Source organism: Vigna umbellata, chromosome 1 (genome assembly GCF_029865625.1).
Source record: "Vigna umbellata cultivar VRB3 chromosome 1, Vumbellata_1.0, whole genome shotgun sequence".
Lineage (NCBI taxonomy): Eukaryota > Viridiplantae > Streptophyta > Magnoliopsida > Fabales > Fabaceae > Vigna > Vigna umbellata.
In genome coordinates, this window is record NC_142165.1 from 103,661,207 (window position 1) to 103,686,359 (window position 25,153).

Consider the following 25,153-nt stretch of genomic DNA (forward strand, 5'->3'; position numbering starts at 1 on the left):
TGATAACTTTTTTAGAAGGCTAGTTAACTAAAATTTTGGACATGATAATTACTTACTACCTTTTCAAATCTCTCTCCTAAACTTTTCCATAGTTTATATCATTTTATGACCTCGATAACTAATTTTCTCATTCCATTTGATTTTAATACTTCACTCGTGTAAATAAAGTTTGCGTTTCAAATAATGTCATCAACTTCAAACTTTCATCTAAATATTTTTATTATCTACAAGGTCACAATCGACGGTAAATGTTGAAAAAAGAAAATTCAAAATGTTCACCTAAATTCAATAGTCTCACAACATTTATCTCTCAAGTTATAGTAAATATAAACGTGTACCATACCCGTATATACTAAAACTAAATAGATTAGCAGAGCGGAGTTGGCACACTCGCAAATCACTGGTCATGCATTAATTATATTGAAATCCAGAATCACTCACTTGATAACATAAAGCATGTGCATCGCCCGTGTTAAGGCATGCCGCAAAAATATAGATACCGCATGAAAATTTGACAAATTCTATGAATTTAAGGTAAAGATAAACATGCCTACAAAGGGTATCGAGCTGAGAGTAGCACGGGATATCATACAAACTTTCATTTTGAGTTCCGCCTACCGTTTCTGGCTCCAATATTTCATAACACAATTGAACCACCACCAAAGGATATTACTCATCTGCAATGAACAAATGCAAAGTCGTTTAGGCAAACCAAAATGCGGAGTAGTGAGAAAGATGTTTCGGAGCAAGTAAACGGAGAGATCTGCGTTTTGCACTTTTTAAATGAAAATGAAAAAAGAAATTGCTAAATGGAGGGTTGCCTGATTGGTTAACTGAATGCCTATAACAAACAATATTGTAGAAATCACACCACTCTTAAGCAAGATAAGCAGCTACACGAACAGAATCCCGGTGACTGTGACTTGTTACAACAGAAAAGACATCCAACCAACACTGTCGTGCATAGACAAGACAGAAATATGAATGCAGGGAAATTAACCTTAGATGTTTCAAAGTCTAGAAACACCAATTACACAAACTAAGAATGTAATAGAACATTTTTATCAGATACTAAGATAACTAGGAGCACATGTTAATGTCAAGGGGAAGGAACAAGGCCTAATCACAGAGAAGATTAAAGAGAACTAAATAACAGAGGAAGAATAAAAATAAGAAACACCCCTGTCAACAGCAAAGAGAAGGGAAGCTAAGAAATGAGATAACGGAACACTCTAATTGTAGGTTTTCTCCTTTCTCCTATTTTCACAAATCCAAACCACCAAGAAAGGAGTCGTTTCATTTTAAAACAACCCACAGCTAAACTTGTCATCTCAGTCCTGAACTCGTTAGATTGGCCAAGTTCACAACAAGCCGACCGAGTTTACCACAAAATTACTCTACAACTGATATAACTAGAAAAGGGGTAGTGAGCTCGTGATCTAGTGCGATTTAACAAGTTAGATTGCAAGTTTAATAACCATGATTGACATGGCTTATCACTTTCAGAAGCTAACATACTGACTAATCTTTTGTTCAACAAAAGTGAGACAAACAAAAAAGAGCAGTCGAGCCACGAGCTCAATTACATAAAATCTGCTTTATCAGAGCATATATATAGTTATGACTAATAAGCCCAATCAGAATTCAAAACTTATGTCATAAGCACCCAAGCATTTGGGAAACCCTTCCTTAAAAGGTAATTTTCAAGGGGGGAAAACAAAGCCACTTAAGTACTTCACCGAGCATCTCATACAACTCAATCTAGAACTTGGCACCCTACAATACCCAAGTCCTAAAGCCCTATAACGCCTACAATCTAACCAGTAGTAGTTGCAATATAGCCTACAATATTCAATCTTAAACAAGGCTTTCAAAAAGACAAGGTTATTCTATAATGAGCCATAAAAAACATCACATTCCCATGGTTCAAAATTCACAACTTCCACTCACAGGCCTGTCAATTCTTTGATCAATTGCCTTATAGCAAAATGCATTACTAAAATGATAGAATTATGAGCTTCGTGATTACCACTGATGAGTCTTGGAACAAAGAAGAATAGATAGAATTGTAATTAATTTGCATTCTTCAGTCCTCACCTCTCGTTTCAAACTGTTCTTCTCCCTATGGTTTGTACACACGTCTAGCATCTATCACTAGGACGCATGAACATTAAATCACCAACCAGCCTAGCTTATAACAACTAAATATTCCAGTGAGTTTGACATGAACTTAACAGTTGGTTTGGTATTCTAAAATTGGAATCCATTTTGGAATATAGATGAAAGCTATTAGATGGAGCATCAACCTGGATTAGGAAACTCAGGTTGAAGATTCAAAACCAAAAGACACCCTCTGACTTAAGCACAAGACTTTGGGATAGTCCAAATATTTTTCTCTAAACAGTCATTAAAAACTATGCCATCATATTGGAAGAGAGATTCAAACTACAAGAGTCCAATAGGAGTATATCAATACTACCCTCGCCTCTCACATTCCTCTATGATTATATCAATGTTTTCTATATGTTGAAATTAAATAAACCGACTCTAAAAAACAATAGTTCAATATGAAAATATAAATTCAAAAATATCATAGAGGGTAGGCAGTTTGTCTAAAAGGGTACAACATAGGAAGGGTAAGAGTAATTTACTTACTCTAAGGTAAGCTTGATTGGAGAGTGTTTAGGTATGGATGTGACCGAGAGATTAACCTTGCTGACGTGTCTCTGCCGCCTTTGAACGTCTATGCCGCTTGCTTTCCTGCAATATGGACCGCTCGCTTGTCCTCTGATGGGTCGCTCGCGCTCCTTCAGTTTGCACCGTTCATTCTCCTTCACCAGCAGAGGGGATGTACCTGCAGAAGGCACTCCGACACTCAAGTTAGGCATAGGTTATGGAGACTTAGCTCTCAAGAAAGTGATTTTGTTATTACTGGAGTATTTTCAAGTGTGAGTAGAACGTACCTGACTTTTAGCCTTGGCCCTGTACTTATGGGTTATTACAAGCCTAATAAAATATAAACAGACTTACCTTAAACAGTTTTACCTTAAAATCCGTTCGGTTGCTTATAAACAGTTTTATGAATATCTTTAATCAGATATCTTTGAATATTTTATCCTCTGCTGGAATATTAGCCTAATAACTTAAATTCGGGCCCAAAACCTTTTAACCTGGTTTGCCCTGGTTGACGAGCATTGTGGCCCAAGAACACCCAGCACATCAAATCTAGGGGACCACCCCCCTAGTCTAGGCCATGTTCGCCCAGGAACACCTAGCGCACGCTAGCATAAAGGCAATCTACCTATTACGGAACCAGGCGGGGGGTACAAACTCTACCAGACGGTCATAAGCACATCAAGGCAACAACAACGCTCAATAACAGGTAATTACCAAATACATGTCTTAAAACGCATAAGTCGTTGACATAACAAGTACAAAGTACTTCAAACAAATTCAAAGTGCGAATAAAAAGCAAGTCAAAGTGTTCAAATTGGCAGCACATTAAAGCTATCCTATCAAGGGTTTACAATGTCAACAACATTGCTAGAGGGGGCCGCCGGATCCTCCTCCCGAACTTCCTCACAGATAGTTGTTTCCACTGTAGCTTCTTCATTTCCAATCTCAGTTGATTGGGCAGGTTTGACCTCCAGGAGAGCGCCTTCAGGAATGTCCCTTATTTATACCAAATGCCCCTGATAGACATCCTTTCTCGGGTCAAAATCAACACCTTCAGTTGATACATTTAGGAGGTGAGACACTTGTCTCAGGGCCTTCTTAAATCCTCTGGTATGCTCTTCAACGATTGCACTGACCATCTCCTCCATCAACTCCTTATCTTTAGCGGTCTTTAGGCGCAGAGCGTCCCTCTCTTCTCGGGCCTCCTTCTCTGCAGCTTTCAATGAAGCAATGGCAGTTAAAAGCTTCCTTCTTCAGCAACTCTAACTCAGCAGCAAAATGATCACGTTCTTTCTTCAATTCAGCACCGGACCTCTGCATATTTCCCATCACGATACGAGCTTCGGCCATCAGTTCCTCAGACAGTTTATGTTTCTGTTCACATTGAGAATGAGAAGCCACAACATCGTTCAGTTGTGTCTGAACTTTTTGCAGCTCAGTCCTCAAAACGCCTCTATCAGAAGCATAGGCCAGGTGCCACGTAGCCATAGCCGCTCGGCATGTGAACTTAAGAGGGTCCTGGGTCCAATAAAGGGGGAACCTAGGGCTATTATCCTCGTAGAAAAAAAAAAGGGCGACCTAGGTCAGTGATCACTACCTTAAAAAATTTGTCCTTAAATCCTTTAAAGGATTGGGAATATAGTTGCAGTATAGCATTCTCATGCTCCGAAATCAGGGAAATCCAACCCCTCTTTGCAACCGGACAGGTTCTAAAGAAATACAAGAAAAGGGCTGGAGTCGGTTTAATAGCCAAAACTTGGCACAAAGCGACAAAAGCCTGGATATATCCCCAACTGTTCGGGTGCAACTGAGAGGGGGCAACGTTTAGTGTTTTCAACAAATCCATTTGGAATACGGTAAAAGGCAACCTAACGTACATATCATAGAACAAGCAAAAATAAACATAAAAGAAAGTAGCAGCGGAGTTCTCTTTACCATGAAAAACCCTCTCATTCTCCCTGCAAGCACTCAGTTTTATGCAAGAGTTATGACCTAGGGTCCTGAGGATACAACTATGCTTTACCCAATCATGTAATACGGGTCTGCTATTAAACAAACTATGAAAGTCGCTTACATCGCGGGAAGCCCAATCGTAGCCGCTAACACTGGGAGACGATGAAAATGGCGTTTCAAGGTTTTCAATGGCGACGTTACTGTATAAAAAAGCGTTTTCACCACTGAGTATAGTGGTGATGTCACGGCAAACTCCAACGGATGAAGTCCCCGGAGCCTCGACGTTGCCGCCTTGCCCCCTTTCTTCCACGGATTCCGGCGAACATTCTAAAACAGTAGCAGAATCCATCGTTACCTGAAGAGAGGTGCAAGAGAGAAGACTAGAAGATTAATAGAAGAAGGGAGGTTGGCGCATAAATGAAAAATGACGGTTGAGTAGACCAGGGTTTTCAAAAATCCTTTCGCATTAATGAGGGAAACTGGGGCAGCCGCAAGCAAGGTGCATCGTAGGATCAGCTTAATCTTGCGGCCCTGTTTTCGAGACTCTGCAACTGCCTCAGAGGCGGGAAATCTAAACGACTATTGGGAAAATCATTCGTCTACATTAAACGGTTCGCAGTAAAGGACCTCCACGCCAAACGTCACTCTAAAGTCCTATAGTTAACCCGTCCATAAAACCGAACAGTTAACTCAGACTTGGGGGGCATTATGTATAGTATGATATCTAGGCCGAACGATTACCATCCAAGACCGATCGGTCTACCTACTGTAACAGCGCTCGTCAACCAAGTCAAACCAGGTTGGGCCACAGCGCTCGTCAACCAGGTTAAACCAGGTTGGGCCACAGTGCTCGTCAACCAGGGCAAACCAGGTTATAAGGTGTTGGGCCACAATTGGGCCAGCATTTAAGTTATTAGGCTAATATTCCAGCAGAGGATAAAATAATCAAAGATATCTGATTAAAGATATTCATAAAGTTGTTTATAAGCAACCGAAAGGTAAAACTGTTTAAGGTAAGTCTGTTTATATTTTATTAGGCTTGTGATAACCCATAAGTACAGGGCCAAGGCTAAAAGCCAGGTACGTTCTACTCACACTCAAAAATACTCCAATGATAACAAAATCACTTCCTTGAGAGCTAAGTCTCCATAACCTACACCTAACTTGAGCGTCGGAGTGCCTTCTGCAGGTACATCCTCCCTCTGCTGATGAAGGAGAACGAACGGTGCGAATTGAAGGAGCGCGAGCGACCCATCGAAGGACAAGCGAGCGGTCCATATTGCAGGAAAGCAAGCGGCATAGACGTCCAAAGGTGGCAGAGACACGTCAGCAAGGTTAATCTCTCGGTCCCGCACATTCATACAGAAACAGAGAGTAACAAGGATTAATTTTTAAGGGAGTAGAGTTTTACTAATTGTTGTGGGCATGTTTGCTAAGGAAAAATACAAGTAAACAATCACAGATATGAAACTCTTTTTTGGGGAAATAGTTTCCATAGTCGGGAGTAGGGTGTATTGAAAAGTTTCACATTGATTAGAAATAAGATCAATTCACAATATATTATTGGGTGCAAATCTCACCTTACAAAATCAGCTTATAATGTGAAGTTTGCACCTACTTCTATATTGTGAATTAGTTTTCTAGTCGATGTGGAACTTATATTGTAAATTAGTTTTCTAACATTTTTTTAAACTACTTATAAATAATTTTAAAGATAAGTGTTCATAACTCTTCTAGATTGCAGGTACCAAAAACATAATAATGGACCACCCAGAACAAAATATTGTTCCATTATATTACAAAGGTGTTTTATAAAATTCAAACACAACTAAAGTTTCATGATATGAATAAACTTGCTCTGCTCTTTGTCTACTCCCAATGTGATGACATCTCCTGCCCTTAATCCATTCATACTGCAGAATTGCTTCCATCCAGATGTCAGATAGCACTCAGATTTAGTTCTTCCTGGCCATCTAATGGAACAGGACCAGTATGCTCCATTTGAAGCTGCCAACAGATAGCGTTTTCACTTCTTCATTTTCACCAAAACTACATTCCAAGTACAATGAGGAACATGTAACCTCATATTTTGATAGTCTTCACCATTGAATGATGATAGTTTTCTGATTCATACTCATAAAAAACTATATCATTGTGATTATCATGGTCATTTCCATCCCTATTGTCAGAGAAATGTTGATTATAACTAAGTTCGATGCTAGATACTGAAAAAACCCTAAACTGGAATATGTTATGTACAATGAAATTTAGATGAAGGACATGGTTGCCCTGCAAATTACAGGACAATATCATTTGTAAAAGATGACCATACAAGAAAAACTTGTCGGTCTAACTCTTTTGAAGAACAAACATATGTTCTTCAATGTGAAGTCGACTTTAAATTTAACTCAATCTTACAAAATCAGTTTTTAAAATGATATTTGCATCCACTTATATATTGCGAATGGACCTTATTTTTAGTCAATGTAAGATTTTCAATACAACCCCTGAGACATATGCATTTTGTGCGAAAGACTAGACATTAATAGGTAGAACAATAAACTTAGCAAATAACAAATTTCGCTAAGATAAGCTCTAACTTATTACTCTGTTAAGAAGCGGACTTTAAGCCTGTAAAGATTAAAAACAAAGAGAAGAGGATGTATATGTTTTGGAGGGCTTGAATAACCCTTCTTAAGATCTTCTATTATGATAGAAATTTGATACAAGAGAAGATGGAAGATCAAAAGTCTCCACTAGACACCTAGGTACAAAGCTAGTTACAGCTGGAAGAGATTCCCAACACACTACTCCCTACTTAGATTTAATAATTACTATAACATTCTCATATTTAATAATTACTCTACCATACTTCCTACCCAACATTTAATACTTATTCTAACAGGGTGAAAGAGGAGATAACCGTGAAGTATTTTAGGAGTTATATATTGGGACAGGTCACACAGATAAAACACTAAGACAACACGATTTTGACAAAACACGCTAGCATCACAAGTGAACTATGTAACCACAACAAAATCGAGCTAAACTCGCGCTAACCATAAGCACTAAATTGCAGAATGTATAACACAATAATAACGACACACTCCATCAAACAACACAAATAACAGCTATCATCACAAATCTACACAGAGTCGCTAATTTACTATTAACCGTCACCGTCTGGAACACGAAAAAAATCCAAATTTCAATCATATGCTGACCTGAGCTAAATTCGAGTCTAATTGCAAGCGGCAACCATCAAATTCTAACATAACCCTAATATATCTGTTCCAAATGGAAAGAAAATTAAACAAACCTGAAAAAATAAAAAACCTAGCGATTCCTCTCAGCAGGCAATGGACGATTGAAGCCACCGCGGCGGTTCATGTACTGGCGCGGTTGGCGCTTGGTGACAGCTCTGACGCCGCTGACGTCAGCACCGGGAACCGGTTTCCCCTTGGTGGAGTCAAATCCGACGGGAATCCCTAGCATCTTCATCATCTCCACTTCGTCCTCGTTGCCCTCAGCTTCTCCTCCATTGTCCTTCTGTTTCTGCTGCTTCTCCTTGGCGATACCGTCCACAAAGTCCGACACCGCTTTCTTCGTCTCCTTGTGCTCCTCCTCCACGGACTCTCTCCGGTGGCGCTTCCTCGGCTGATCGGGGGTGGGAGTCCGGTGGTGGCGCCGCCGGTGGGAGCGCTCGCTGGGAGACGGTGAGCGCGCGTGGCGGGAGCGCCCACGGTCAGGCGAACGCGACCGAGATCTCTTGCTACGCACTCTGTCACGGTCACGTTCACGTTCCCGATCGCGGTCATCCTTTTCTCGTTCTCGTTCGCGGTCACGGTCGTCCTTGTCTTGCTCACGGTCGCGGTCGCCTTTGTCTCGCTCGCGGTCGCGGTCGCCTTTGTCTCGCTCGCGTTCGCCTTTGTCTCGCTCGCGGTCGCGGTCCCGGTCGTCCTTGTCTCGTCTTCGTTTTCTTTCTCTGTCCCGAGTTCGGTCACGGTCACGGTCACGGTCACGTTCACGCTCACGGTCACGTTCACGCTCACGGTCCGTCATGGTGCAGAGAGGGGGCTGAGGTTCATGGTTGGCTCTGGCAAAACCCTATAATAAATAAACAAGCCCGTCCTCTCGAACCAACAAGGGGTGCTATTGCTAATTGTTGTGCACCGGATCCTAGTTCACTATGAGATTAAAGAATTATCTTAAACCCAAAGAAAAATTGCATTTATTAACACATATGAAAGATGTGATAGTAAAACAATCGCTATTTTTAAAAGTTTTAATTCTTTAATTAAGGTATTAGTGTATTCACTTTGTTTTTATGGTAGATAATTTATTCAATTTAAAAAATTAATTGATTTAAATAATGTAATGTCTTGTTTAATAGTATAAAAATATTAAATAAAACATTATAAAAATAATATATCAAAACAAAAAGTTAAAATATATATATATAATATTAATATAATTATCTAAAATAATACTTAATATATATATATATATATATATATAAACCAATTAATATAATGCAAGTTTTCCAAAAAGGAAAGCTCATGTATAAAACCACAACAAAAAAGTTATACAATTATTATGTCATATTCTTATCTTCCACCACCAAAGATGTATTATTACTTATCTGCTTACATGTGAAATAGATCATAAAAAAGCAACAAAACACAAAAAAAAAAATAACAAGGTAAGTTATTATGCAAAAGAAATGTTCTAAATTATTTAAATTATATCAATTATAAACAATAATTCATATTAGACTCAATTATATGGATACATAGTTTGATATAGGACTTTATGGTATACATATATTTTATGAAACTATAAACATAATTAGAGATGATCATCTTACTACTTACAATGTTAGTCCCATTTACACGTAAGACCAAATAGTCTGGTCGATAGGATCTCTGGACATTATCTTCCTCCACCATTTTTCTGTATGAGTTGAATGGTTGGTAGAATATGAGTTAAATTGCTCCTCAATTGCTTAAATTTTATGTTCTCTTAATCACACAAATTCAAACAACAATTAACATAAAACAATCATCCAAATCACAGCAATCAATTTGATAATCTATATTTATCATATTCATCAATATGCAAAACATTAAATTTATTAAACTCATGCACGTCAAAACAACTAATTTCATTTACCTTAACAAAGCTTACTGACGACTTATAAGCCAAAATGTCTTATAACTCATAATCAAACAATCTCATTCTACACCTAGAAACAACGTAAACATGATCAAAGTATGTCATTAGAACCATTGATCAACAAATAATCTTACAAAATGACTTTAAAAAAACATGTAAGCTAGATTTTGACCACATACAAAGGAAGAACCAACTTGATGAAAAGAGGTAGAAAAACAACTTACTCAAATTCATAAATTGAACTTTAAAGAATAGAGAGCTGGTCACGAGAATCATTCGAATGGTCTTAAATCTTCAAACAAATATACAATAAGTTAGATATTTTAGAGAGAAAAAAACAATTTTTTTTAAAAAAAACTTATAACGTGTTTTTGAATTTTTGTATACTAAAATAATTGAGTCTCACAATTTTAATTAATATTTTAACACACTATCACTATTAAATCACAATTTTCTAAACTCTCACAAATAATTTTTATTTAAAAAGATAAAATAATAAAATAATTATTTTTATTTAAAAAATAATTAAATTAAAATTAAAAATCACTTAAACAAATATAACTATTTTAATTTAAATTAACTGTTATATAAAAAGATAAAATTAGAAAGGAAATTTCATACAAATGATAAAAAAAATTAATATATAGGTATAAATGTTAAATCCTTTGTCCATGCAAATAATTACAACAGATAATTAAGATGTAATTTTTTTTTTTAAATTTAAAGAGTGGATAGTAATATCTAATTATTGCTTTTAAAAATAAAATATAAATATTTCTGCTTTCTTCAGTAGAAAAATTGAGAATAAAAATGATGAAAAAGTGATAATGATTTCTATTTGTTTTGATTGAAAAAAGAAACATGATTAATTCGCATTTATTTTCTTTTCACTAACTGATAAAGAAAATATAAAAAAATGTGATACAGGTGAATATGAATAATATTTTTGACATGATCAACAATATTCCCATATAATCATTTCCAAATTTAAAGGCCAACTTTTTTAAAGACAACTAAAACAAAAACATTCTTTACAAAGGTTTTCATTTTATCTTTTAATTTGTGTTTGTTTTGTAAGATAAATTTATGACAGTGGAATTGAGAGAGAAAAACTGTCAAAGTGAAAAGAAGACTAAATATTTTTTCCATTAAAAATAATAATCTCTAGTTTTGTAATTAATTAAAAATTTAAATCTCTCAGCGTTTTTTATGGAACTTGGATGAACAAAATCTAAATAATAATTTAATGTAAAATGCAGGCCTCACCTAATGAAATCTCATTTTCATGACAATTATATTTATTTTGAAGTTAAGCAAATTCAAACTTTACTCACATATTCCGACTCTTTATAACTGAATATTTGCCTTCATTTTAGAAAAAGAACAAATAATTAAATAAAAGAGAGTACCTAACATACTATTCTTTTCATGCATGGAGAGAAAGAAATCCCTATGTATACTTGAATAAATTATTACACATATCTATTAAAATATAACCTCTCATAATTATTTATTAACTTAAATATGATTTTTATTTATATGTTTGTGTGTTTCCTTGGTTGCATTTGGAAATTTTATTTTATTTTCAATCTCTTTAAAATTGCAGTCTTATAAAATATATAACTTTTGTTTATAGTTATTGTGAAAATATGCATATATCTTCTTAAATTAAAATAATTTAAACAACACTTTTGTTTTAAGTTAATGCATGGTTTTTAAATTTGTATCCGTAATAACCCAATAGCATATTTATCTAGTAGAACCATTTCACTACATAATAAAAAAAGTATTTAATCGTTGGCATCAATAAATTATTGGTGAAAAAATAACAATTTAACACGTCACTATTTTCAAGTCTTAACAAGCACGTCATTTTGTTTAGATAAATCTCTAAAAATAGTACAAATACTTCCTTTATAACACATTTTATCTTTCATGGTAGATTTTTCACCGTCTATTTTTCTCTTATGAACTGAATGTCTACAAATATTTTTAAAAATATAAATATAATGAAACATAGTACAAATATGTAAAAATATAAAAAAATATGTAATAGTAAAGATAGGAAATGTAGAAAATAGTAAAAGAAATTAATAAAATGGGTAAAGTTCATGTTACAAATAATTAATAGATTTTGGTATATCAATATAATTGGGATGTCAAAATTTATAATAATATCTACCATAATTTTATTTGAAATAAAATGAGTAAAGTGAATGATACACTGAATTAAAAAAAAAAACTAGAACGAATGCAAAGTAGTGAAAAGATATAAAATACTTTAAAATAGTTGAAAACATTATAGTAATTCTGTCATTCGTTATCAATAACTTAAAACGTATAACAATTTCAAAAAAATTTATTACTAAACAATGTATATTATTTATACAACACAAATCATAAATACCTATAACTTTCATTAATATTTATTATTAATTATGATATTTCATTTCTAATTATCCCAAATAAGATTATATTAGGCATCACAACAAATTTAACACGAACATCCTAAAATTTATCAATCATTTATTATTATATCAAAATTTATTAAAAGAAAAAATAAAAGAATATAAAGTATCTTATTAAACTCGTGATAAAAATTATACTAAAAAAACATAAATAAATTATATTTATGAAAAAATTATAAATAAATGTATAATGGTAAAACATTAAATTACTTATATTGTTATTGTGAATCAAGAATAAATTAGCTAATTTATCATATTTTTTTTTTCACGAAAAAACATAAAAAACTCTGAAATGCATGTACTTAGAAAAATGCAAGCACTGGTGTTATCTCCTTCTAAGATTCTAAAGAACCATAAGTTGATCTAACCAAAATCTTTATCTCTTCCTTTTAAGCATGATCAAAAACATAAATGATAATCATAAACTCAACATAAATATAAGTCCTCACTCTTAAAAAGGCTGAAAAACTACTTACATTCATCCCAACTTCTTCTAAAAATACTAGTACATGAAGTCAAACCATAATAGTATCTAGTTGCACCATCAATATTCATCTTGAACCAATTAGTAGACGAAATTTGTTATATTACGTTCATAAATGAAATTATCTTACACTCCGTAATTTAAATATTGAAAATTTTCAACATCGAAAAATATTATTCGTATGGTTCTTAGATTTATTTTGAGACACATGCATTAACTTTTTAATTTAAAAAATAACATAATGAAATAATGAAAACTACTTTAATAGCTGTAAGTAAAGGACCATAAGGACACCTCGTAATTAAACAATCAAATTCAATGAATAAAACTTCAAATACAAAAAAGAAAATTTCAATCTATTTTTAACCGTATAATCATAAAACGGTGAAAGAACAAATAACAAGAAATTTTAACATTATTACTACATAAATAAACACGTAAAACATATAATCACTTATTTCTTTTAAACCTCTAAATCAATAGATAAACAATATATAACAACTTTCAATCAGTCAAAATTTTAATAACGGACATATTATTTAATCAAATCAACTTCCCCCCATCTACCCATTCCAATGACGTGAACTAGAATAAGATGGCGCTAGCCATGCATGCAAGTTTATTGAGTCCACCAAATCAATGTTTTGATTTTGAGTTAGATAAGTCAATTTTGGATTCATGTTTTATGTTTAATTTGAAATTATTTAAATTTGTTTATATTTGAAACATAACTTCTGCTGATAAAAAAAATTGAAACATAACTTCTAGACTACAAACATATAAGAAGCTAATTTGAATTAAAAGAACATTAACGAATTCGTTATTGGAAGTGGTTGTAACTTCATTTTCTTTTAACGTCTTTTTTTTCTTCTTATGTTTTTATAAGTTAAAGTATATGTGACCATACCATCAATTTGGATTTGAATTAAATTTTCAATTATTTATAAAATGTCATAGTTAACATTGATGGCTACAAAATATAAGTAAATCAGCCAAAGAATAAAAAAAACTAACCTTCCAGAAGCCACCTACAAATAAATTAGTTTTGACCTTTTCATCTTCATCATCCATTTTTTCCTGACAGCGTAATTAAAAGGTACAGCTGCAAATTAAAAATCAAGTAACGTCTAATATACAGAACTCCTGATAGTGGCTGCTTTGAAATCATTTTCATAAGTATGATTATAATTTTTGTTTGAGTTAATATTTTAATTCCTATAATATCATATATATATATATATATATATATATATATATATATATATTATATATAGAAACAAACACAAGACAAAAAACCATGAAAGGGTTCTGTTTTCAGAATTAAAAAAATAAAACAAATAAGACAATAGAACAAAAGTTTAAGATTTTTTATTATTCTTTTTTAAAATATACATATTATCAATATGAAAAATGAAACTGAGGTGAGGAATTACAAGACAATATAAATTATAATTGAAAATATATAAAAACATTCAAAATATGTTCAGCAAACATTAAAAGGTTATGAAATTAATTTTAATTTCACTAATTTGAATTTTCATATAATTTTGAAAACTGATTCAAACTAAATTATACATATAAGTTAGGTAAGTGGAATCAGCTAGTTGATGGAATAAGACTGGTCAAGAGGACTCTTCTTACATACAAAATAAATAATTAGAATAACTAAAGATAAATTTTCTAAGCAGTTATAGGGACAGTGTGTGAGAATACGTGTATAAATAATAGAATATAAAATATTAAATAAATATAAACGTAGATAGAAATATAAAACTTAATTTGTATTAATTTTTAAAATTATATTTAAAATTCAAATTAGTGAAGTTAAAAGTTTCAGTTTCTTTTATTTTTTCTGTTTAAAATTTTTATTTATTTTGATTTATATCAATTCATAATATTTGAATACATAAGTATTTGATGATGAAATTATAATTTTAAATATTTATATTTCGATGTCTGGGTTTTACTCAGCTTTAATATCATTTTCGAAATTCACATTTGGTAAAATTTTAATGTAAACTTCATTCACGTCTTTCTTAATTTTATCTGGCCTTTAAATTGAAACTCAAACATTTATGTGAAAATTTTTATTCTACAAATTAATTTTCTATTGTATTGACTAAAACATGTTATTTGTGCATGATTTTTATAGTTGAGAATTAGCCTTCCATGATTGGTTAAATTCAACTATAAATAATTATATTTTATCGAGTTAATTTTATAAGATTGAATTAAATTTAAATTTTAATATTTTAACATAACATTAAAATTATTCAAATAATCTATCATAGTCAAAATTAGTTAGCTTAGTGTGTAACTTGAATCTCCATGTGGATATTTCACATTAGTTTTAGTTAAAATATGTCTAAAATTTTGAATTATTAAACCAATTTTGTGAATTAGAGTTAGATTTGAATTTTACCACTTTAACTTTTATTTATATTATAATTTCAAATTTTAGAACACATTAAATTTTAGAACACATTATTAGTAAGAGTATTCTAATATGTCATTGTAGTGAATGTTAACCCTTTAGCAATAATTATACGATTTTGAAACGTGTAAAGTCAATACTAGTATTGTTTTTTATAATATAAAATATAATAGAAGGTTCTATAAAGAAGAACTAAGTTACACGTTAAAAATGCGTTTTATTCTCGTCAATCTAATAAAAAACTTATTTAAGCTTTAAAGATATTTGTCCAAATAAATACTATATTATAACATATATCAAAGGAGAGATGAAATATATTTATATTATTAGACTTAAATAATAATAAAATATTTATTAGAAAAAATGATGAGAGTTATATTATGGTATCTAATACACATGTACTGTACTGATATAATTAAAGCATATGTCATCATAAGCTAGAAAGAGATCTGTGAGATTATTAACTCAATTAATCACATTAAGAACTCATTTTCTATATTATCCAATTAAATCCGTGTATATCCATTAAAACTGAATATCCAACATCTTTGCCTCTTGTTCCAAGTATATGACAATAAATACAGGAATTGAGAAAGGTACAATGGTTTCAAACATCAATTAGAAAAAACTATCCATAACTCTAATACTGTACTAATATAATAAAATTTAAATTTGATTCAACCTTAAATTAATTGATGTCTTTGATTATTTATATAATATAAATTTGATTGATTTTATCCACAAGATCTTTAACAAAAATGAGAGCCTGGAATTCATATTAATTATATATAAGAAATAAAATAATTATGAATTTTTATTTTAAAATAAACAAGACAATCATGAATTGATAGTTTTGTAAGCAAATTTTGGGAAGCGAGTTAGGCCGAAAGTAACCTAACGATGCACGAAGATAGATGTTTGTTTGAGTGTTTAACTCTGATATCCAACAGTACAGTCGAGCAGCAGTGACAATTACAATATTGTGTCATTCCTCACTCCATAAAACTGTATTCAGTTACGAATTTAGATACTCTCTGGCCTGCCAGTTTGACCAACAAAAGAGAAGTGGAAAATGAAAAAACAAAACTGGTTGGCAGGGATGGAAAGAGACTTAAAAAATAACAAACAAAAGTTTCTTAATTTTTTAAAATTATATTAATCCAGCATCATTCGAAAACATCAGTAACATGATTTTAAAATAAATGTTTGTAAAAGTAGTTTTAGAGAAACATTAAATGCCTCACTTTTATTTCTCATTTATTACATTATATCACGTCTATTATGAAAGTTGGATTGCTTGTTCTCACTCTACCATTCATCCCACCTGAATCCTCAATCAAATCACTTAGTTGGACTTGAACAACTAAGTGATACCTTCAGAGAAATTAAACATGTTAGTTTGTATCCACCTTCTTAGGATTTCATGTTAAAAATACTAAATTTACTGTTTCATATGTAGTTTCATCCCTGTGATATAACAATTTCATTATAAATAAAAGTTGACATTATTCAAATAAAGAAGGCTCTCTGTTCAGAAAAGTGTGCATACTGGCAGAGCATGCAGAATTGTGCATCGAATTGATTAAATGGTGGTCACAAACATTTCTTGCACGCGTAAGGGAGTTTCTGATATTTGTTGGGTTATTTTGATGAACGCAAGAAGCCCGAATATCGGGTACAACACCAAAGTGTAAAGCTGGTGAGCCATATTTATTCATCCAACGCTTTTTATCACCACCAAATTATTTTATTCAAAATTCATTATTTTGTATCACTCCTTGTCTTCAGCCAATCATATTTTCACCACGTTACAAAGGCCATCTTATAAATGGAAACAAACAAATGAAAGACAAAATTCACACTTTTACGCCCCCTAAAGTGTAATATATTGTGCATTGATGTCATCCTAGTTTGTTCTTATTCTTCACATTTGAAGTATCTTATTTAAAGATAGTGTGTGATACGGATTTTTTATCATTTTCAATTTTGGGGTCTCTCAAATTTTTGTTTTTGGGACTAAAATAGACCTATGCAGAAGGTACCTAGTGAGGGAAAGTATGTGAAGCTCGTGAATAGAAAAGAGCATATCATATAGCTTGCCTTGTTGTTTCTGTTGAAATTTTCATTGGAGATTGTTCGTGTGCATCTAGCTAAGAAACTTTAATGGCCAAAGGGTGACCACACAATCATTTTTACATATATGTAGTTGGCCAGAAAAGGACTTTGTCGCTTCCAACTCCCAACATTATGGTAAAAGAAAACCCAAAAGTATCACCATTTATATATTCACCATAGTGGTCCTGTCATGCACATATATAATAGATGTATTTCTGATAGTAGATATGTCAAAGCCTCGTGATTGAATTAATTTCAAATTAAATATCACTCATAGTTTAACATGACAATTCTCTCTAGCTTGTTCAAAAAAAAAATACACAAAAAAAGTTATAAAGATTGAAATCGTAATGAGAGAAAATGCAGAACTACAATTGTCTATTTCAGAAAACCATATGTTACAGTTTATTTCAGCCATCAACTTCAAATTTAAGAAAACCGTGTTCACAAAGTAACCTTTCATAATCTAGGATAGTTTTGGTGCCTTGAAAACGACTTAGAGAAATAACATTATAACCTTAATTAACTTAAGGTTGACCAAAGTTTCAAGAAATAAGAGATGTATCAGTATCAGTGCTTAGTGACTAATATTAATATTTATGGTGAAAACTCTTGACATTTTTAGATGTTTATGTGTCTTCTTGAAGTGCCTTCGCTTGTCTCTATAGCCTCTCTGCATAACTGAGTCACGACGAATCTTTACATGTCCTGGCATAACTAGAAAAAAATATTAATGAAAATAAATCGCATCACCATATATATTATGTGCCTAAACCACTGAACAGAAAAAAAAATATCAATGCACATCCATTTGTCTTATAATAGTATTAAAGTAAAATCACGGGAAGTTCAAATGATTTAGTGATGTTGCCTGTTGTATATATAAGACATCATCAACATCAAGAGGGTATAGATTAGATAATTTGGTTAATGATAAACAAATGACATGTTCTTTTGTTACTTGAAAGGAGCACATGCATTGCCAAGAACGTACTATATCCAGTGCTGTTATTAGCTAATGATGATCATGTAGAATCTTTAAGTTTGGTGGTAGTGCGATTACTTTGATTATTCTGTAACACTGCTGAGTTTAAGAAGGAAAAAAGGATCTTTGATTTAACTGCTTCACATCTAAAGGGATTAGGTGTTTATTCATCCACTGTTTAAATACATTCAACGACTCAGATTTTCTGGTTTATTTATGTTTCTTTGTGAAGACGGTTTAATATATACACCAGAGGGTACGAGTTCTTCATCCCAAAACAAGATTGTACAGTTTCTTCATGTAGCATTAGTTTCGTTTTTGGATTAATAATTTGTCACATGCTCTTAAGACCCACCTAATTATGGACCGTGGCACATGGAACCGTTACATTATCAACATCAATTTTCCAGTTTTCAAAAGAGCTAAAAACATCCAAATCCAAACAGTAGTGAACTAACTCCTCCGGTGGAATTCATTATAGGATAACCTACCTTTTGTGATTCTTCAATGTGATATAAATTTAAAGAATTTATTAAAAAAAGTTTTACTTTGATTTCTGATTCACCTTGGATAGATTCTACTTTTATGCTTACTGCACCATTAAGAACGGTTCTTAATGTTCTTGTAAAAAACAAAATTTCTACTCAGCATTCAACTCACCTTTCTGTAATGAAAGAAATTTTCAAATTTCAAAAGTATGTATAATGAAGTCAATATTTTCTACTAGTTTTTTTTGTGCTGTAATACTGAACATTAAAAATACATTATACTGATATTTTAAAAGTTCTTTTAATATGTTTTAAAATTTCAAAATTAATGACTATGAGTATATTTAGAAGGCATAATAGAGCAATAACACAGAAAAACTTAAGATTTCATTCCTGATGGCACAGACATCAATCCTTTTTGAGTTTATAAAGTGAATTTTACGTTTTAAATGACAATTAATTTTAATCCCGTTTGGACTAATCTCATTGTAGGGTTCACATTTCAGAAAATGGAGTTATGGAGCGGTGACACAATAAATATAGCTTTTAACATAAACGTGGTCTGAAAATAATTTGACATAATAAAAACTACTTTTTCATTAGAACTCGTTTTCCATCATAAATGCAGAGTAGTTTACCTGAACCAAATGCCTTAGTTGGATATGGCCATCTACTGTAGCACCAATAGTAGCACACTCAGAGCTGACACATGGAATGAGGGTTCCCTCCAAATTTTCCTTTTTTAATATAAAAACATGAATGTATAAGGAAAATAAATCACAAGAAAAATATAAAGGCGAAATTCAATTAGATGCACAGATACATTTTTTTGTTCTTTAATTATGTTATCCTTAACTAGTTCTTAACTTGAGGTGGAGAAATTATTTAAGAAATTCACTTTCATTACATCAGCAATGGAAGAAATAGTCATGGAACACGCATGTCTAACTTCTAGATGGGATTAAGAATGACAGAGATATTTGATAAACTTATGTTACTATTACATTTGTGAAAAGCACGGGTCACTACTGGTGGCAATTAATTAGGTGAATTAACAAGATTCAAAGCAAATTAAGCAGAGAGGAAAGATAATAGGGGTGAGGCTATCCTATAAGAACCAAAATCGCAACCTCTTTATTCAATCCATATTTTTCTTTCTTCCTACTCTTCTCTCCACAGTTTAAGTTTTCTTGCCATTTGTATCTACAAAAGTTATCACAGCATAGCATGGATGGTATTGGAGAAAAAGCATTTCAGCTTCTCTAATGGTCCCTCCCTAGTACAAGGCACTTCTTCACAACACAACTTTTCCGAAGAAAACAAAACCTAGGAGAGCGCTTGTGGTCTCTCTATGTATGTGAGACCCAAACGTGGAGTTGCTTCTCTTGTTCTCTGTTTTCAATTGCTCTGCTCTGCATGAAACAGAGTACCCTGTTGGATTGTTTTTTGCAATGAGGTATATTCGGAGCAACAGCTTCAAGAGGTTCTTCTCCTTTGGAAGACGTAGTTCAAGGGAGCAAGTTCTGAGTCCTAATGGTGGAGAAAGTCACGAGACTCTTCCGTCTAAAGAAGAGCCTTCTGGAAGACCCTCTTGGAAGTGCTTCTCTTATGATGACTTGTTTGATGCCACAAATGGCTTCAGCTCAGGTAATTCAGGTTTGGTTTGAAAAATTAAGTACCTTTTTTTTTTTTTTGCTTTGTTAAAGTTTTTTTTTTTATTCTTGTGGCAGAAAATTTGGTTGGAAAGGGAGGGTATGCGGAAGTGTACAAGGGGACAATGAATGGGGGAGAAGAAATTGCTGTGAAGAGACTCACAAGAACTTCGAGGGACGAGAGAAAGGAGAAAGAGTTTTTGACAGAGATTGGTACAATTGGTCATGTGAACCACTCCAATGTGTTGCCTCTTCTGGGGTGTTGTATTGACAATGGCCTTTACCTTGTTTTTGAGTTATCTTCTAGAGGTTCTGTTGCATCCCTTCTTCACGGTAATTCCTAAACCAACATCAGCCATAAACAAATATTTTGTTTTCTTATAAAGATTGAAATTTTGGCAGCAAAAAATTGAATGCATTCTGGGTTTAACGAAATATAAATAAGGGTTTTTACCGGTGGATGGGTTTTCTTTGTAGATGAAAAGTTGCCCCCTTTAGATTGGAAAACGAGGCACAAGATAGCCATTGGAACTGCTCGCGGCCTCCACTACTTGCATAAGGGCTGCAAAAGGAGGATAATCCACCGGGACATTAAGGCATCAAACATTTTGTTAACAAAGGATTTTGAGCCACAGGTCCTTTTTTAATCTGTATTATAGTCACTTTTTCCATTTTAGTTGAATCAATATTTCAAACAAAGTTGTTTTATGGGTTTATTTTTACCGAAAGTATTGATGATGTTTTATGACCGTGGCAGATATCTGATTTTGGACTAGCAAAATGGCTTCCATCTCAGTGGACTCATCATTCCATTGCCCCAATAGAAGGGACATTTGGGTACTCATCTTTCCATGGACCCTTCAATGATAAACATGATGGATAGTATATTTTAAATAAAATACATGAATGGTTTGAAAATGGATATTTTTTGAACCTTTTGCAGACATTTGGCCCCAGAGTACTACTTGCATGGAGTTGTGGATGAGAAGACAGATGTGTTTGCCTTTGGTGTGTTCTTGCTGGAAGTAATCTCTGGCAGAAAACCAGTGGATGGGTCACACCAAAGCTTACACAGCTGGGTAAGTAATCCCTCTTTTTTCCTTTGTGACTTTGTTCTGTGGTTATGAACTTGGCGTGTTACAAGAGAAATGCCTTTTGGTTTGTTTGGTCTGATGGTGGTTAAGTCACTATTAATTAACGCTATTATCGGTAAACATGCATTTTGAACAAATAGGCCAAACCAATTTTGAACAAGGGTGGGATTGAAGAGTTGGTAGATCCAAGGCTTGAAGGGGCTTATGATGTTACACAGTTAAAAAGATTTTCCTTTGCTGCATCTCTCTGCATTCGAGCTTCTTCGACTTGGCGACCCACCATGACTGAGGTACCTTACACTTCTTTCTTCACTTCTTTCTTTCCCTTCTTTTACCACAACAATACACACATTAACAAATCATTAATAAAACAACTTACTGCTGTTGATATTTATTCATATTACATCTTAAATAATTCAATTTTATTACAAATTATAAAAAACACAAATAGACTTTATTTAATGAAAGCTAAGAGAAAGCACTTTTTGTTTTTTTAATATTTTTTAAATAATAATAAAGGGTATATTTTAAAGATCCCTTTCTTATTTAATTTTTTTGTTTTTCATTTCTTTATATAGTATCTCTGGAGGCATATGTTGTAACATATTTTATATTGTTTATTTTGAAAAGGACAAGAATCTTTTAAAAAAATCGTTTTAATAGTTGTAAAATATTTCCTGAGCGTACTTTTTTAAGACTTATTTCCTCAAAATAGTAAAAAATGCTTAGTGGACTTATACATTATTTCGTTATTAAAACAGATAAAAAAGATTAAGAATTAAACAAATGTTAATATTTTTTTGAAAAACAATCTCATTAAATAATAACTCTTTTTGAATCTCTTTTGAATCTTGTGCAAGATAATCATGAACACCAGTAAAGAAGTATTTAATATACCATACTAAATGATTTCAATTGCTTAAAGTTATTAAATATGTTGTTTTATATTATTTATAATAAAATAAACATTTTCAAAATGCTTTTTATATTTAGTTTTCTCAACAACATCTTAAAGACGACGATCCATAACATTTGCAAATAAATTGGTATCTTGGTTGTTCTTTTCATCAATGACTGGTATAACCACCACGATGTTTTGCACAAGCGAAACACATTTGATGTGTAGCAAAATTATATTGATAAGTGACACTTGTCATTTTCTTTTTTATTATTTGCCAAGTCAAATTTTTATTTTGACGTGATATTTTCTGTAGTACTAACAACGCTTCCAAGTAATTGAAAAAAAGTATTATTATTGTTTAATAATTTTACAGCGACTGTTATTCCTTTCAAGTAATATTATTATATATTGTGTAGGGTTTATTAATTATTATTATTATTATTATTATTTGATAAGCAACTATTTATTTATTGTTTAATTTTCTCAACGGCTGAATTTCTTGGTTGGGTTGAGTTAACCTTGGCAAGGATTGTGAAATTGTCACGTTATCTATTATTAGCACGTGTAGCGTGTTCACCAGTCTCATTATTGCGTTTTAGATAAGCCAGTTTCCAAGTTAGCAATAAACTATGCATATAAAGAACAGTTTTCTGGCTTGAAAGTTCAAACAATCAATTAACAAAAATATAATAATACCCTTTTTCATTTATTTAATTACGATGGCTTTCATCGTCATTCTCGGATAGATTCATCATAATTTTCTTCCATGCAAATTCATCAATCACTTGATGTTCTCTTCTACCTAATTTTATCCCTTTATGGTAACACCGCGACAACACACATAATATATGCCGATTCATATAATGAAAATGTGTAACAGAAATCGATATATATGTGTAGCTGAAATTAAAAGAGAAAATAAATGCGTAGTTCTATTAGGTTCCATGTCAAATTCATTGCAATTGTGGGCCACTTGTTCTTATTGTGAATCACGCACACAGCAATGATAGTTGGCCGTATGCATTACTGTCAGAATTGAGAAAAGTTTTTGCATAGCTTATGTGAACAATGAGTCTGCCCATTGAAAGTAGAGCACACTGACATCTATTATGTATGATAAATTGATGAGCTTTTAGAAGTTAATGTAAAAGTTGTTGCACATGATTGATGGTGTAGAAATATTGAAAAGAGTTATTTATGAATTGACAGGTATTAGAGATAATGGAAGAGGGAGAAACAGATATGGAAAAGTGGAAAATGCCAGAAGAAGAAGAGGAGGAGGAAGAAGAAGAATTCTGGGGATTTGAGGATCTGGAATATGAATACGATAGCTCATTTTCTATGTCATTACTTGATTCCATTGGAAGCACTGGTTAGGAATTAGACGGTTGTTTGAAGTGTTTGTATATATAGAAATTTGATGGGTATTTGATAGTAATTGAATGTCGGCAACTGGAGAGGAAAATGACAGAGAAGGTTGTTCTGATGCAGTAATCAATTTCAATAATATGGTAGTTTTGTGAAACAAGGTATGATGATTGGGTCCAAAATGTCTACTCGCTGCAATTTTTCCACATGATGTGACTGAACTATCAATAATATGAGGTTTTAAGCCGTTTAGACAGAGACATTCGAAAAAGATTGAGCTTGAAATGATGCTTCATGCTGTTCCAGGAAGGAGAGGCCGTGATTTCGTGGATGATTTCAATTTACATCTTAATCATATTTTCATTCCTTATATATATATATATATATATGGACCTTGAATTAAAATCACCATGTTAGTAGCTCCAACATGCGGAAACTAGTGAATGTATTTCATCTTCTAACATAATAATCCAGGAGAACTTATAAGCTTTTCTTAATCGTTGATATTTTATATTATAATAAAGTAAATAATTAAAATACAAATAAATTATAATAATGAATAAGATAAGATGATATAAATTTTGGTATTTATGAAACAACTTTTGATGTAAAATATAATTCTTTTATTAAAAAATTTTAATGATCGTTCTCATTTTAAGGTAAAATTTATTTTAATTCTAATTTATATTTGCAAAATTTATTTTATAAAATTACTATGTTAACACGAAAAAAATATTATTTTATAAAAGCTTGATTAAGTTTCTTAAGTTTATCGTTGATTTTTAATCGAGCCTTTATTATCATGTACTTAAAATTGTTGTAATTCTCAATTGAGTTATTGCTAATAATATTTTTATTGATTTGGGTGGTTCTTATTTTATTCTTTCATCTTATTACATAAAAAATTTGAGAATTTTTAATTAATAATACAATATTGGGATTAATGTAAGACGATAATTGGAAAAATATTTCATTTTTTAATATATGAAGACAATGAAATGACACAACTCAATAAAATAAGAACCATGTTATCCAATTAACGAAAAAAATAAATGATAAAAATATAATTAAATATAAAATTTAAATACCTAATAAAAAATTAACAGAACTCAATTAAAATTATACAAATTAATAATCATTTTAATTAAATCTTTTATAAATAGTACATAGTATATGATGAAACGGTCTATTAAGATGAATGATAGATATTAGATATTTTTTAATATTTAATTATATTTTATATTTATTATAATCATACTTTATTATTTTTAAATATATTAATTAAAAAATTATTTAATTACATCTATCAAATTACTTATAAACTTTTTATTCACTTCTCCCTGTTTTTTTTTTGAAAAAT

General features: G+C 31.9%; 2 protein-coding genes across 2 annotated transcripts; one reads left to right on the plus strand and one right to left on the minus strand.

Annotated features, from left to right (window-relative positions):
* Positions 1-381: 381 nt before the first annotated feature.
* On the minus strand, positions 382-8,809 carry LOC124848792 (U4/U6.U5 small nuclear ribonucleoprotein). The gene is made up of 2 exons (XM_047326580.2): positions 7,949-8,809; positions 382-677 (listed from the first exon to the last, which is right to left on the minus strand). The coding sequence occupies exon 1, from the start codon at positions 8,689-8,691 to the stop codon at positions 7,966-7,968; it is 726 nt and encodes a 241-aa protein (XP_047182536.2). The 5' UTR covers positions 8,692-8,809; the 3' UTR covers positions 382-677; positions 7,949-7,965.
* Positions 8,810-19,857: 11,048 nt separating this feature from the next.
* LOC124848793 (putative receptor-like serine/threonine-protein kinase At5g57670) lies at positions 19,858-24,047 on the plus strand. The gene is made up of 7 exons (XM_088105300.1): positions 19,858-20,425; positions 20,509-20,763; positions 20,908-21,065; positions 21,188-21,267; positions 21,374-21,509; positions 21,665-21,814; positions 23,635-24,047. The coding sequence occupies exons 1-7, from the start codon at positions 20,230-20,232 to the stop codon at positions 23,800-23,802; spliced, it is 1,143 nt and encodes a 380-aa protein (XP_087961426.1). The 5' UTR covers positions 19,858-20,229; the 3' UTR covers positions 23,803-24,047.
* The last annotated feature ends 1,106 nt before the right edge of the window (positions 24,048-25,153 follow it).